General features: G+C 43.0%; 1 protein-coding gene across 10 annotated transcripts in view; it reads left to right on the top strand.

Annotated features, from left to right (window-relative positions):
• SPTBN1 (spectrin beta, non-erythrocytic 1) overlaps positions 1 to 16,292 on the top strand; it is a 212,620-nt gene that overhangs the window by 189,169 nt on the left and 7,159 nt on the right. For 9 of the 10 annotated variants that reach the window (XM_054476597.2, XM_063648736.1, XM_054476599.2 and 6 more), the window contains 10 exons: positions 25 to 306; positions 962 to 1,092; positions 2,816 to 3,020; positions 3,435 to 3,809; positions 7,411 to 7,655; positions 8,839 to 8,977; positions 9,683 to 9,767; positions 11,628 to 11,824; positions 12,933 to 13,045; positions 13,714 to 13,777. In XM_054476597.2, coding sequence (XP_054332572.1) covers positions 25 to 306; positions 962 to 1,092; positions 2,816 to 3,020; positions 3,435 to 3,809; positions 7,411 to 7,655; positions 8,839 to 8,977; positions 9,683 to 9,767; positions 11,628 to 11,824; positions 12,933 to 13,045; positions 13,714 to 13,777 — 1,836 coding nt within the window. Of the gene's footprint in view, positions 1 to 24; positions 307 to 961; positions 1,093 to 2,815; positions 3,021 to 3,434; positions 3,810 to 7,410; positions 7,656 to 8,838; positions 8,978 to 9,682; positions 9,768 to 11,627; positions 11,825 to 12,932; positions 13,046 to 13,713; positions 16,073 to 16,292 lie in introns of those variants that run through there. The other variant, XM_054476601.2, reaches the window with a different exon arrangement.

Here is a 16,292-nt window from a genome sequence, read left to right as displayed (position 1 = left end):
GTGTGTATTTTCCGCTCCCTCCAGACCCTCCAGAAAGAAATCCAGGGGCACCAGCCTCGCATTGACGACATCTTTGAGAGGAGCCAAAACATCGTCACTGACAGCAGCAGCCTCAACGCTGAGGCCATCAGACAGAGGCTTGCCGACCTGAAGCAGCTGTGGGGTCTCCTCATTGAGGAGACAGAGAAACGCCACAGGCGGCTGGAGGAGGCGCACAGGGCCCAGCAGTACTACTTTGATGCTGCTGAGGCCGAAGCCTGGATGAGCGAGCAGGAGCTGTACATGATGTCAGAGGAGAAGGCCAAGGTGAGGAGGCGGGAAGCATCCGTGTCCCAGGAGAGCCTCAGATTCAAACCCTGAGCTTACTTTCTGCTGGCGGCTCTGTCTTTATAAAAACTTCCCTTGTAGCCTTTGAGTGTTAAGGGGACACCATGTGCATGAAGGTGTCTGAAATCCAGCTGCTGGTTTCCCTTTGGTGCAGCATTTCCTTATCTGAATCCTAGTGTGCCATTAAGAACAGGTTCATCCTTTCATCTTTGAAATATGCCAGAGTCCTTCCTGCTGTCTATTTATAGGTTCCCTAAACTTTACAAAATATAGGATTGCTTGGAGACAATTTGAAAGTATTGCAAGGTTCCAGGAATGCTGTCATTTACATACTTGATGGACCATGAGGGATTCCAGTGAACCAAGCACACTTGGCCTGCCCAAGCTTTCCTCTGAGAGGGGCCCTGCTCATTCTGCATTCTCCTTGTGTTTATCTTCTGCACAGGCTTCTGTGGTCCAGTCCATATGGAAGCTCTTGGAACACTTCTGTGTTCCACTGTCCATACTGCACCTCTGGAGTTTTTTTTCTACTGATCCTTCCTCCTACCCTGCTGAGCAGCTGGTCTGTTGCTCCTTAAGGTGGTGTAGGACCAGAGGGGACAGCTATGGTTGTGATGTTCTACTGTCTTTGCAGGATGAGCAGAGTGCTGTCTCCATGTTAAAGAAGCACCAGATCCTAGAACAAGCTGTGGAGGACTATGCAGAGACCGTGCATCAGCTCTCCAAGACCAGCCGGGCCCTGGTGGCCGACAGCCATCCTGAAAGGTGAGTGCTGCTTCATGAGTGTGAGACCCGGCTCTCGATTCCTCTCAGTGAGGGTCTCTTGCTAATCCCCACCAAAAGAAAATGTCAGCATTCATCATGACTTGCTGGTAAGGCAAATCTTTGAGAAGCATTTTTAAAACAGACCCATCATTTAAAACATCCTATCATGATTAGGGTGGGTGAACAGTTATATTAGGAAATTGCTCTTGTGGGTTAAATATCTCCTGTTGGCCAAGGCTCTCCTGAAAGAATATTGGTGTCGTGAGTCAGAAGTACAGGTTGAGTAGGCTGGGTAGTCAGCGTAAGCTGGCTTACACTTGTAATCCCAGCACTTTACCAAGCCAAGGTGGGAGGATTGCTTGAGCCCAGGGGGCCAAAGACCAGTCTCGGCAATGTGGTGAAACCTCATCTCTACAAAAAATACAAAAATCATCTGGGTGTGGTGGCACATGTCTGTACTACTCAGCTACTCAGGAGGCTGAGGTTGGGAGGATGGTTTGAGTCCAGGAGTTTGAGGCCACAGTGAACCATGTTCACACTGCTGCACTCCAGCCTGGGCGACAGAGTGAGACCTTGTCTCAAAAAAATAAAAATGATCAGAAGTACAGGTTGACTTGCATGGTGGATACAGATAGTCATAGCACTTACGCTTGGGTTGAAAAAGTCATCCAGTTTAGTAAAGTAATTACTAGTTTTAAGAGGAGCATTAGACAAGAATGCATGGACCTGTAAAATGAAGGGGCTCCCAGGAAGAACAAAGTGATAACACCTCCTAACTCTTAGATATCAAGTGATTAGAACACCTTCGAGGAAAAAAAAGAGGTGAGTGTGTGGTACTCATCAGGCCCCTGTGTTAACTTCCAAAGCAGTCATTTTAGGCATTTTGTGTAAATGCCTTTTATGACTTGGAAAGGAATTGGCCTTGTGCATTTAACCAGGGCAGGTTAGGGGAGATGAGGTCAGTGGCTCTGTTGGTGTAGGAGGTTCTTAAATGTTCGTGATCAGGATTCCCAGGAAAGTGGCCTTCCTAGTCTCCAGGTATAGGCACCAACATGTCTTTGTCTCTGGTATTCTGGTTTGTAGACCATCATTCTGGGGAGAAGTTGGAGGGAGGGGGATTCAGTCTCCTGACTGCACACCTGGGACTCATGAGATGGAGCAGCCGGTCCAGCCCTCCTAACAAGGATGGGCACTCAGCCCAGAGAAGGTAGAGGGCCGTGCGTGCCACACTGGCTGTGTCATTTGTCCCTCTGGCAGCATGGTACCAGAGAATGCAAGACCACTCTGGATTTTGCATTAACTTATTTTTTGTCTTGCCACCTTCCTCACTGGGAATATTTTGCATTAACTTTTAACATCAAAGGAAATCCTGATTTGCAGAGCCAGAGGTGCACAGAGAATTTCCCCCTTTCCCCACTAAATTCGCCTACCCCCACTATTGACTGCAGCAGAGTGAGGCACTACTCATCCCTAGTGTAATAGTAGGGGTAGGCGAATTTAGTTTACATATTGGCTCTTTTGTTTACATATTGACTCTTCATGACTTCAAATTGTGGCCAATTTCAGAGGTGTTTTTTTTTCATGCTAAGTAGGTTAACCAGAGTTTCCTTTGAGAAATATGATGTAATATGCTCTCCCATTATCTCCACCTCATTTGTTTTTCCCCTGAAGAAAACTGACATTTAAGATCCTTTTTCTCCCCATTGCTCCTTTTCTTTTTCAGTGAGCGCATTAGCATGCGGCAATCCAAAGTGGATAAACTGTACGCTGGTCTGAAAGACCTTGCTGAAGAGAGAAGAGGCAAGCTGGATGAGAGACACAGGTTATTCCAGCTCAACCGGGAGGTGGACGACCTGGAGCAGTGGATCGCTGAGAGGGAGGTGGTCGCAGGGTCCCACGAACTGGGACAGGACTATGAGCATGTCACGGCAAGTACTTGAGGCAGTGCATGAGTTGGTTGTGCAGTAAGCGATGGTGTGGAAGGCCATTTGTATTCCTTATCTGTGAGCAGATAAAATGTCCTGGACTCCAATCAGAGGTCTTAGGGTTTAGTTTTAAGGTGGTGTTTCTTTTATAAGCAGGTGACTTGCATTTAGGTTGGCTAACCTCTCTGTGTACCTCTTCCTCCGGTAGTAAAAGGAGGTGGAGGTAGGGCCTCACTCTGCTGCAGTGAGCAAGAAGGAAACCCAGTTGCTGAGAGGTTCTCGAGCTAAGATCTGTTGTTCTTAAGTCATGAGTATTATTGGCTACATCTTGCTTAGAGGCAGTTTCCTTCCAAAGGGTATTCATGTGATCAAGAAATACAGAGTTCACAGTGATTTCCGTACCCATCTCCGTTTCAGATGTTACAAGAACGATTCCGGGAGTTTGCCCGAGACACCGGGAACATTGGGCAGGAGCGCGTGGACACGGTCAATCACATGGCAGATGAGCTCATCAACTCTGGACATTCAGATGCCGCCACCATTGCTGAATGGAAGGACGGCCTCAATGAAGCCTGGGCCGACCTCCTGGAGCTCATTGACACAAGAACACAGATTCTTGCCGCTTCCTATGAACTGCACAAGTTTTACCATGATGCCAAGGAGATCTTTGGGCGTATACAGGACAAACACAAGAAACTCCCTGAGGAGCTTGGGAGAGATCAGAACACAGTGGAGACCTTACAGAGAATGCATACTACATTTGAGCATGACATCCAGGCTCTGGGCACACAGGTGGGTAGGGCAGCCACCCAGGGGTGCTGGGGAGGCTTTTTCTCCATAGAACATCTTTGGGCATCTGTAAGTATCTCCCTGTTCCTTGGCTCTTCAAAAGAATTGCCCCAATTAAGCACATACATGTACCCACTTTGTAATAGTGCTCCATTTGGGAGAACTTATCAGTCCATAAAGGTCTACATTTGCCACATTTGTGAACATTAGATGAGTGCCCCCATGATTAAAATAAATAAACCAGATGCATACACAGATGTTTGCAAGTTATAGGCCTCAGCAAGTGTTTTTATTATGTTAGCATATCCACCCAGAACAATTTCCAAAATAATATCTTACTATTTTTCATCAACCAGGTTCTAAGTTATATGTCTGGAAAAAGAAAAAAACAGGATTCTGACATTTTATCATGCCTTGTCCCCAGTATAAAATGACTACCACTAAGACTTTGTTTAAAAGATGTTTGACAAAGTAGTAACAATACAACAGAATCTCGTGTAATCGCTCTCTAGTTTCCTTTCTGATCTCTGCACAGTTTCTTGTTTAGTCTTATGCCTTTTAGTTGAAAAACAGATTGTATTTTTTTTTTCTTCTAAGTTTCATGGCCCTAGAGAAGAAGCCAATTTTATTAAAGATGTTATCCCTGATTATGTCAAGGGTTCTTGTTGTTAAGAGTATATTGAGTATCTAAATTATCTCAGCTTTTTCTGTTAAAAGCCAATAGTGTTTTCCGCTTTATGAGATACATACTCTGTTGCAGCTCTGCCCTCTGTCATTGTAGAATAAAGCAGCCATAGACAGTGAGAAGATGAATGAGCGTAGCTGTGTTCCAATAAATCTTTATTTACAGAAACAGGCCACTCAGATATGGCCTTGGGCTGACCCAGTCTAGTGCCTCAGCCTCTAAATAGCTTTGGTATACTTTGGGATTTGTTCTATGAAGGGCCCACCTTGATAATTGTTCTCTCTCACTTCCCCTTAACTCTTAATTCCTGTCACTATGACGGCAAGTTTAATTTACCTCTCTAAGCTTTGGTTCCCTAATAGTTTAAGGATTGAGGTGCAAAACATATGACATAGTGAGATCTCTAGAAAAGTTTTCTAATTATTGTTATATAACAAAAGTTTAGGGAAACATGGGATACCTAGAGATAGAATTAGAAAACACCTTAACAACGTAGGTCTTTCCTCTGCACCTCTAAAGTCATTTATTTTTAGAACTGCAAGACGCTTGAGAGACAGTGGAGTTGCTCTCATTTTTTAATCAAATCCCTTCGCCTCATTAGACTTAGAGATGAGGAAGCCCAAGAAGGGTCTCGGAACATCCAGGGTGGGAATCTAGTCCCTCGAGACTGATAGTCTGCACCTCACCATACCCACTGGGCTATGATGTTTATAGCAGTGAAAAGGATGTGTGTCCTACTGCAGGTATTGACCTGATCTGGGTTTCTTTTCACAGAATAACAGAGCAGAAGGGAAGGCTCATGGTACAGGCTCCCAGGAGCACGTGGTGCTTCCTCTTTGGTTGTTTCCTTTTGTGCCAACTTGATCTGCCACTGTCTCCATTCTGCATGGGAGCTGTGGGAATGACACATAGCACTGATGGAGGTCTTGAGTGGTTATGCAAAGCAGTAGTTCATATTTATGGAAATTTTCACTTTTGCTGTCCTCTTGTACCTTACATTTTATTGTGAGCAAATTGAAAACAGCCAGAGACACGGAAACAGGTGTTTTGAAAAATGTGGTTCATTGTGTAGGAAAATTAGCTTTTCAAATAATTTCCTAGGAATTTGCTCATTGTAATTTGAGTTAAACCTGAGCCATAATCAAAGAATATTTCCAAAAATCCTTTAGGGTATGGAAATCAAATCACACTGGAAACCAAAGCCTGTTGGTTCTTCTTTGCATCTTTTGCAGAAACTGCTTTTTTTTTTTTTTTAACCTGTCATCACCTAAAGTGCTTCTGTGCAATCAGGGGTCAGTAATCCACCTCTCCACAAGCCCTACTGCTGTCCGTCCCCACCCCCTTTTACCCCACTTAGCATTTCTCCATATTCTACTCATAGACATCTAAAAGCTCTCATAATCCAGGATAGTTGTCTGCAGACTTCTTTGATCATGCAGCTTTATCAATACATGATGATTGTGTGTCCATTCCCCTATATGTGTATGCCTTTAATTAGGCATTGCACACAAGTATGGCACTACTAATGTTACATACTTTATATAAGACATGTAAGAGGAGAAAATTTAACTATAAAATTAGCTGCAGTTATTAGCTTCGGTTTTAAAGACATATACCGCTCCCCAAAAAAAGGTAAGAGTGTAATCTTATTTTTGTTTTTACAGAGGAAAAATATTATGCACGTTGTCTGCACTGTTTATTCCACTTAGTTGTCATCTTGGTGTGCTTTTTGTGTGACTACACAGAAGCCCTTCCTCATTCTTTTTCACGGCTGCACAGGAGTCTCCTGCTGGATGCACCATCATTAATTTAACCAGTCCTTCACTGATAGTCACTTTATTTTCAGTCTTTTGCTTTTACAGACACTGCTGCAGTAAATAATCTATGCATATTTCATTTCCTAAATATGCAAGAATGTATATGTAGGATCAATTCCCCAAAGTAGGATCATAAAATCAGAAGGTATCACATTTATAATTTTCATGGGTACTGCCCATTTACCTTCTGTAGGAGCTGTAGTCTGTTACACTCCTGTCTATAGAGAATGAGCTCACTGACAAATATATCATCACACTTGGATTTTTGCCAACTAATAGATGACACATTACAGTATCTCCATGAAGCATCTTTTCATGTTTAAGACCTATTTGCATTTCCTGCTTTCTGAATGTTTTCTTCATGCCAGTTTCTGTGTTGGTTTGTTGGTTTTTTCTTTTCTTTCTTTCTTTTTCTTTTAATGACTGTCATAGCTGAAAAAGATAACTCAACCAAAATATGTAGATGTAAGTAGAAGTGTACCATTGGCTCCATTTACCAAATCACAATTCTCAATGTATGTTTTTAGTTTTGCAAGATTTTTGTTGAAATTTGGCTATTTCAAGTTTCACCTTCTTTAACACTAATTAGTTATTTTAACCACATAGGATGCCACGTTTTTATACTTTTTGAGTGTAAATGTCACACGGTGAGAACTCTTACAGGCGATACATACATTGTATTCACATAGCAGTGAGAAGTCATTTTCAAAATGTGCTCTTCATGGCAGTTTCCCATTCATCATAAAAACATTTATCTTTACCCTGAGATAGCTTTTTGAACTATATCTGAATATGTCCCACTCAGATATCCCAGGCTGCCTCCAGGGGACTTTCCCTGACTAAACTCTCCTGCCTGTCTTCCTGTAGCATTTCATTTGTTTTATCATTCATAAAGAACTTAATAATGTAGTTGAACAGATTTATAGAAAACAGGTTTTTGTGACTTGGATCTCCCCAGTGAAATTGAGGGCTCCTTAAGGGGCATGGGCCATGTTTTGACTCTGTGCTCCCTTTAGTGTATGAGCAGAACAGAAGAGGGGTTAGGGTGATGGTGGGAACGCCGCCATGGGCTGACCTGGCTCATCCCCCACATGCTTCACAGGTGAGGCAGCTGCAGGAAGATGCAGCCCGCCTCCAGGCGGCCTACGCGGGTGACAAGGCCGACGACATCCAGAAGCGCGAGAACGAGGTCCTGGAAGCCTGGAAGTCCCTCTTGGACGCCTGTGAGAGCCGCAGGGTGCGGCTGGTGGACACGGGGGACAAGTTCCGCTTCTTCAGCATGGTGCGCGACCTCATGCTCTGGATGGAGGATGTCATCCGGCAGATCGAGGCCCAGGAGAAGCCAAGGTAACGCTTTCATCCCAAAGGAGATTGGACTCATTGGCCCTTGGTTAAAACATAGGAGTCTTCCAGAGAGAAGCAAGAGCCTTGAAAGCAGTTCCTGCCTGAGAACTTCAAGGCCAGAGCAGGGGTGGGGAGGTGCTTGGAGTGCGGCACCACTGCTTGCCTCGTGCACACCATCACCAGGGAATGGGGGAGCCTGGGGTTATCAAAGCCTGTCCCATTCTCCCTACTCCTGGCTCCCTTGTCCCACAGCCACTCAGGCCCTGTTGCCCACAACTGTGCTTGAAGTAGGACCTTGGGCTTCAAGTAGCCACGTACCTTAGACATGACTAACTGCCCCGTCTTTGCAATGAGATGACTTTTCTGAGTTACTTTTCTGTGCCCTTTTTGGATTAAAAACCACTCTGTCCCTTTCCGTGCACATTACTAAAGGTGTCACCCTCAACATCTGCTTTAATATGGTGTCCTTGGGTTATTATTTAATATTTGTCCTATATCTTTGGCTTCGTTTCATGCAAATTAGTGAAGAGAAGTTAATAGAGGAACACACAGGTACATATTTAACCTCCAGTTCACCCCTCTGCCGGCTCCAGCACCCACTGTAATTGAGAAACTACGCCACAATAAAAGGGATTTTTTATGATATATATATTTTTGAAGCAGTTGTACTTCCTGGATCAGGATCAGTAGGTTTTGATCCATGCTGGTCACTGCTGTCTAGGCTAGTTCCCATCCTATGTATCTTTTTGTGTCTGAATAAGGAGACCGTATTAGCTGCTCTTTGATATGCACATCCTGAATCTTTGACAGCTAACTCATCAAGGTGCGATTGCGGCACCTCTTGCTGCTTCTCTACTTTCTAGAAGAGAGTCTTTCTGACCTGCATTTCAAAGTAAAAGTTTGAACAGAAAACCATTGCTTTTTCTGGCACCCACCTAGCAACCATTTTGAATTATTCAGGCACACACACAAAAACAAAAGCAGCCATATTCTAAAGTTTGGTTGCCTGGCTGGTACTGAACTGTGCTGTCACTGTGCTTTGGCTCCAGTGGCCCAGCTGAAGCTCAGGGAGTGATTCAGACCTGAAAGACCATCAGTTTCTTTCAAAATAATTGTGTGTTTTAAAACCTACACATTTTTTGAAAAGCTTGATCTTCTAACGGAGGCATCGTTTGTCTAATCTTAGGGATGTATCATCTGTTGAACTCTTAATGAATAATCATCAAGGCATCAAAGCTGAAATTGATGCACGTAATGACAGTTTCACAACCTGCATTGAACTTGGGAAATCCCTGTTGGCGAGAAAACACTATGCATCTGAGGAGGTAGGTTGCTACTTTGCTTTGGAGCTGCAGCTGGTATCAAGATGTAAAATGACTTTGTTTTGTATGTATGTGTGTGTCAGAGATACCGTGTTTACATTCTTATACACACACACATATGTTTTAAAACTCCTTTCCTGTGCGTCTAGAATAATGCAATTATGCAAGACTCTAGGCCCAGGCTGGTAAATCTGTAGCACAGAAGACAATTTTTGAGGGCTACGAAATGGACTCCCCATCCTCCCCGATCAGTACTCTTTCTAGGTGACGCCAATGTCCATTGACTATGTCCTAGATCAGTTTGCTGTTGAGTGCATGGTTGGTGATTCTGGTTAGGATGGTGGTAATCAAGAGGTAAATTACTAGTTGCATGTGTGGCCCCCTGCATGGGAATGGGCATCCTCTCCAAGAGGTCAGGGCTTTGTCCATCTTGCTGTCCCTCTCCTGAACGTGTTTGCTGCAGGGAGCCTCCTCCCAACAAAACAGCTTTGGCAGGGCTTCCGCGCCTTCCTCCAGCCCCTTCTGGAAGGAGCAGTGCTATGCTTTTCTTTCCTCTCCCAGTCCTCAGACAGCCTGAGCAGTCCTTAGATATCTCCCAGCTTAATGGTGGTCTTTGCAGAAAATGTATTTTTCTAGTATAAAATGACCTCATCAAGAGGATGTGGTGCATTCCATTAAGATGTCCCGGGGGTTCTCTTTTTCATACAGATCAAGGAAAAATTACTGCAGTTGACAGAAAAGAGGAAAGAAATGATCGACAAGTGGGAAGACCGATGGGAATGGTTAAGACTGAGTAAGGATGTACTTTATCTTTCTGCTCTTTTGGGTATCTATAGAAAGCATGCACGTTTATTTTCTTGCTTTAATTCATTAATGTTATCATTTAAAGATTGTTTGAGTTGTAGATGCCTTTTTAGTGCCCCGTTTCACCATTTCATGGTAAATATTATTTTTAAGAAGCTTCCTATGGCATAGTCATTTTTCACCCCTTGATTGAGCTCAGTGTCATAGGTGGGATTTGGATGTTCTTTAGGGATGACAGAGGGCACCTCCCTGGGAGAATACAGATAGAAGCCCTCTCCCCCATTTGTCTTCAAGAATTCTTACTTCAGAGTCAAGGTGGAAAGTTGATCTCATTAAGTCTTATATTTGGTGCTCTTAGTGGAATGTTGATAACTTAATAAAATAAAAACTAACATCTATTAAAATTTTGCTGTGAATGAGGCATTGTTCTAAGTGGTTTTTTAATGTATTTCTGTGTTTATTCCCCAAAGTGGCCCTGTGAATTAGATTCTATTTTTAATTCTCATTTTATAAGGGAATATGTGAGCTGATACAGGGTTTATAATGTACAGTATTAGGAATAGCATTTCATAATTGGTATGAGCACTAACCGCAATTCTAGCATTGCTTACCATGCTTTGCCATTCTGTGTTGGAGTTCTGGGCTCTGTCCTTATGTTCTAACTCCATCTATGCATGTTATGGGGGTTTACTAGAAACCAAATGCAAGGGCCTTTTCTGAGAGGTTTGACGGCACACTCTGTTGGGCCCAGAGCCCTCAGAAATCCCACTTTTTGACCATTCTTTGCAGGAGGATTTGGTCTGTATGTTTTGAGAATTGTGGGGCAGTTTCATTCAGCTCAGCAAAACCCACATTACACACTGAACCGGGCACCAGCTTGTACACCAGGGACACAGTAATGACATGCACAGTCCCTGCCTTGAAAAGCCAACAAGTCCCTAGTGCAGAGGTGGCATCTTCTTCATGTAGTCATGTTTGGGGCTACCGAGGTGCTGGAAGCAGATAGCTAGCCAGCTCCTTGGGACACCAGCGCTGCCCACAGTCTATTTTTTTACCTCAATGACCCCAGGCTTTGCTGCATGAAATGAAGTGAAAATCAATGTTAACTATAGCACAAAGCCTGGTTCTAACCTATCTTCTCATAACTATGGTGGAACTAGCGTCCCATTTCCTCACAGGTGGAAGAACAGAATGAAACAGAGCGAAAGCCTTGGTCCCCACCATCTGTAGTGTTCTCATATCCTTCCCTCCCTCTAAACCCCCCAAAATAAAACACACAACTACCGCCCAAAAGAGGGCGAGTTAAGAATGCCTGCCCATCTGGCTACGTGTAGATTGTGAATTTCTGCAGGTCTCTGAAGGCTTAGCTCATGAAGTGGGGCCGAGTGAACAAAGCGTTCACTGTAGACCTGTGCCAGGCAGTATGATAGCTGCTGTCCCACGTGTGGCTCTTGAGAACTTGAAATGTCTCAAATTGAGATGTGCAGTGAATGTGTGCCGTAAAATGCACATCAGATTTAGATTTAGAAGAAAAAAGATTGTAACAGATCTCAATAGTTTTTTTCATATTGATTACATGTTGTAATAATTTTATACATATTTTGTGAAATACACTATTAAAGTTAATTTTACCTATTTATTTTTACTCTTTTTAATGTGGCACTGGAAAAGTCAAAGTTGCATGTGTGGCTCACATTACATTTACATTGGACAGGGCTAATTTAGAGTAGACAATAGACTGGTTATACAGGTAGCCATCACCAGAGGGCAGCAGTGCCAAGAGGTAAGGCCATATGACTGCCCCGTCACCTCCTGATCAACGTGTACTAACTCATGGTACCCTGTGCAGTTCTGGAGGTCCATCAGTTCTCAAGAGACGCCAGTGTGGCCGAGGCCTGGCTTCTTGGACAGGAGCCGTACCTATCCAGCCGAGAGATAGGCCAGAGCGTGGACGAGGTGGAGAAGCTCATCAAGCGCCACGAGGCATTTGAAAAGTCTGCAGCAACCTGGGATGAGAGGTTCTCTGCCCTGGAAAGGCTGACTACAGTAAGTGGCCGCTGGGCCCTTTGCCTGTTGGTGCCATGGGCAGCCTTTTCTTCCTGCTTTCCTCTTACACCAGGGAATTCACAAGATTGCTTGTTTTTGTTTTTTGTTTTTTTTTCAAGTGGTGAAGATCTTCTTAAAATGGATGGCTCCTGTGGAGCAGGACCTAGGGAGAGGGTCAGGACTGTTACCTCCTCAGTCGCATCCTGGGCACCTGGATTTATGATCCCTTATAATAGCTTCCTGCGTGGGGGTTGATTGGTGGTGTTTGCTTTTTCTTCGAATCTTTCATTCTCCCCTATCTCATAAAAGCTTTGTTCTCAAGGGGGCATGGCCTCAAAATTTTCTTCAGAATTTCAGAATTAGAATTCCCATCAAATAGAAGCTTAATCCTAGCCTGTTGTTAAGTCCCCATTCCTGATCCCCTCTTCTGTCAACATAAAGGCCTTAGAATAGGATTTGTGCACTGGTGTTTCCTCTCCCAAGACTTTTGCATTCCTGGTAGAAAGCTGATCCTTCGCAGTGTACAAAAATGGTGTTTCTGATGTCCAGTTCTGGGCATTTAAAATGTAGCTGCATACATTTGTGTTAAAACAGAGTACTTCTGGTACATCCATATAACTCATGAAATGGCTTTGTTTCAGTTAGACTATTCTGTGGCTTTTTAATATGTTGTTTGGGTTTTGGCTGAACACAGATCCCCACCACAGCACAAGCGGCTTCCTTGAGAATTATTGCAGCTCTGTCCCTGGTGTTTGTCTGAGCTCTCCTGAGGAGTCCAGCATGAACCCTCAGGCTCAGGTACTTTCTTCCTCAGCAGAGTTGAGAGTTGCATAGTTAATTTAGAAATTAAACCCAAGCTCCCAGGGGTCCTACAAACAACTCACAGGAATTTTGCCAGCCCATGGAATAGACCATTTCCTGTAGTTTTAGGTTGTAGCTGCAGTTCCTGTGAACCTAATTCCATTTGGCTCAGGATGTTAGAGCTTCTTCTTGTCCAGTGTGGTCCAGTTTAGCAAACTAGACAGGAGGACTTCCTGGGTTCCTAGAACCTTTTCTGAAAAGAGGCAGAGTTTGGGACTCTACCAGACATCACTCTATTTTCTCTTAGTTGGAGTTACTGGAAGTGCGCAGACAGCAAGAGGAAGAGGAGAGGAAGAGGCGGCCGCCTTCTCCCGAGCCGAGCACGAAGGTTTCAGAGGAAGCCGAGTCCCAGCAGCAGTGGTGAGTCCCAGCAGCTCCAGAGGCTGGTCCCTTAGCCTCAGTGGCCAATGAGGTTTATGGGGCATCTTTCTGAATCCTTGCATTGCTAGGCCTAACCACATGCCCTGCCTACTGATTGCTTCTATAGACTGTTTAAAGTCTGTACAGTTATCCCTAAATAACCTTGGAGGACATTGATTTGTCCACAGTCACATAGGTATGTATGTGGCAGAAGTAGAATGTAGACAGTTCCCTTTCTCATCCTGTGTGCACACACACAGGATGCTCAGAACTTCCGTATGATTAAATGCATGGAGTGAACTGCCCAGATTTTAGGCCAGTGATTTTGTGGTGATGCGTTTTTTGAGAGTTCTAAGTAACTTCACACAGAGGGCAGCAATTATTCTCTACTTCCAAAGGGCTAATTATTTTGCTATGGTAAGAGCTCCATGGCAACCTCTAATGCTGCCTTTATTTGGTGGGGCGGGGCATAGGGCATTCCTGTAGTCGTATTTTTCTATCTAGAGTCTATTTAAAACACTTGGAAGTTTCAGATTTAAAGAGAATTAAATTATTTGAAAGGGTTGCACGTAATAAAATTGAGTGATGATGTTCTCCCACTCTTACTGTTTCCTCTTTCTCCTCTTCTTCCTTTCCCTTCCTCCTCCTTTTCCCCTCTTCCCTAACAGGGATACTTCAAAAGGAGAACAAGTTTCCCAAAACGGTTTGCCAGCTGAACAGGGATCTCCACGGGTTAGTTACCGCTCTCAAACCTACCAAAACTACAAAAACTTTAATAGCAGACGGACAGCCAGTGACCAGCCATGGTCTGGACTGTGAAGTTCACTACCATTTGTCAAGAATCACCCTTTCCAAATCCTCTGGGTTTTGACTTTTTGGCTTCCACTTCACCCAAAATGTTAAAATTTTTACTTAATTCATAGCCTTCCTTGGTTTCATATTTGTTTGCATTTAATTCATGTTTGAGTCTCTTAACTGATGGATGCCCAGTTGCCTTAAAGCAGCATACTTATTTTTTGTTTATTTATTGTGAGCTTTTTACTTTATTAAGATTTTACAGCGAAACCCTTACATGAGTAATTGAAATGAAATTAAATGAGATTACAGCATAATGAAGAAGAAAACTAGAATCTAACAGGTATGACACATTCAGTTATTCTAACAGGGCACAGTACTGTGCTATATGTAGCCCCCTTTACAGATGTTATTAACCTATAATAGTTTACTTTTAACTAGGAAGACTGGTGTATGAGGAGGGAGACATTCTATAATAAGATTAAAACCTAAAGTCAGCTGTGTAACATTCCATGAAAGATGCATTCATTTATTGACGATGACAAAAAAGAGAGTCAGATATATTCTGGAAGCTATTTTAATTTTAGGCACACAATCTCATACATTTTGAGACCCTTGGATCATTTATTACTTTTTACAAACTAGTTCCTCTCTTTTTTTCTGCCAAGTCCTGAATTGAAAACTGTAGGCTTCCTTGCACAGATGTTGCAGCCAGCCTCAGGAGTAAAGTGCCCACTGACTGCTGCCGCCACCTCTGTCTCGCTCCCTGTCAGTGTTGCTGTCACGTGGGACGCGGCAGGTGACAGCCGTTCTCAGCATGTTTTAGAAGCTTGCCTTACAGACTTCCATGCCTCTCCATTCAGCCGATGACTTCAGGGTGTCAAACTGTTTTAATTTTTCAAACAAATGGAACAGAAGCCATTGTGGTTCATCCTGATTACTTGAACACTGCACTTGGTGGACCGTGCCTGGGAGCGCTCGCATGCCCCCTGGCTTCAGAAGTCATGTCAGTGTCTCTGTAGACAAACTCCACTGTACATCTTGGATTAATCTTCTGATTCATTGTTCATTTTCTCAAGACTTTTTGTGGAATTCTCTGATAAAGGAAGCTTTTAGGATGGTATCTATCAGGCCACCAGCAGGAATTGAAAATGTTTTCACAAAAATCCATTTCCTTAGAAATAAAAGCTGGTGACAGAGATGGTTTCCTTGTGCAAAACCAAATCCATAATATACATCAAAACCTTGTGAGACATTCACTTGCTCTTTTGCCATATTTAGATGTGTTAGTGGAATCAGAAACCTGTTTTGATATGTGTTCTCCATGAGTTAAGTCTGATTTGTCTTTTTATTTCATGATGCATGTCTTTTTTTTTCTTTTGTCAGGATAACGTCATATAGCATCTTGTTTGTTTTTTCTTATCTCTATGTACATATCTATCTACTTCTGACTGTAGATGGGTATATAGATAGATGCCAAGCTTCTTATGTTCTGGGGGTAGTATGCATCATTATTGGGTCTCTGCCTTAAAACACATCAAAATTCATTTTAGAAAAAAAAACTTCTGCTTTGTTTTTGGTCATTAGGGAGCTCTAATGTGTGTTTCTGGCTCCAAGTTACATTTTGTGTTTCATTGATCTATATGTATATATGTGATGTTTTCATATATATATGTGTGTGTTTAAATTTTGTATCATCAGGACTGACACCCAATTTGACACTTTTTGTATCTAGAAGACCCTCCAAAAAAGGAACCACATAAGCACACAAGAAAGGAGTGCTATGATGTTTTTAGCATTTGCTATCATGCCTATTTTAATCTAGATTTTTAAATGTAGCTTGTCATAACAAAATTTTAATTACAATTGGATTGTATTAGAAGAAGAAAAAGTATTGTTTTGAGTGATGATGCAGAGACTCAATGAACTTGAAAATAGCATTGCTTCATGCACTTTGAAAACCAATCGGGTGTTTTCTGTGCTACTAGTTGTCACATTGCATTTATGTTCACCTCCTGATTTAAGTATCTCGGGTGTGCCCAGCCACTAAAGCACTCTGGACTAATCGCTAAAGAGAAGCAACGTGGGGGGTGGGGTTGCGGGGGATGTGTTCACATGTACCCATCATTTGATCATAGCACTGTGATTGCTTTTGATGTGTGTCTCTAGTGGTGTGTTGTCTGTTGGCATGCTTAAAGCACATGTCCATTAAAATTCATTTTGTTCCTTTTATTTTCCTTGTTTTCTTGGTTAGTGATTCATTTGCATAAACATTAATGATCTCTGCATACTGGTTTGGGGTTTTCTCTTTCCTTCTAACTCTAAAGAAAAAATTTTTGCTGCAGAATTATCCTCAGAAGAGGCTTCCCTGGCCTTCATCTACCTTGCAGTCTGACCAAGTATGATAAATTTTAGCCATTTTCAAGGAAACATCTCTCTACCCAGGTCATTG

This window comes from Pongo pygmaeus, chromosome 12 (genome assembly GCF_028885625.2).
Source record: "Pongo pygmaeus isolate AG05252 chromosome 12, NHGRI_mPonPyg2-v2.0_pri, whole genome shotgun sequence".
NCBI classification, from domain to species: Eukaryota; Metazoa; Chordata; class Mammalia; order Primates; family Hominidae; genus Pongo; species Pongo pygmaeus.
The sequence above is the reverse complement of the archived record's forward strand: the minus strand, read 5'-3'. Positions and strand labels throughout refer to the sequence as shown.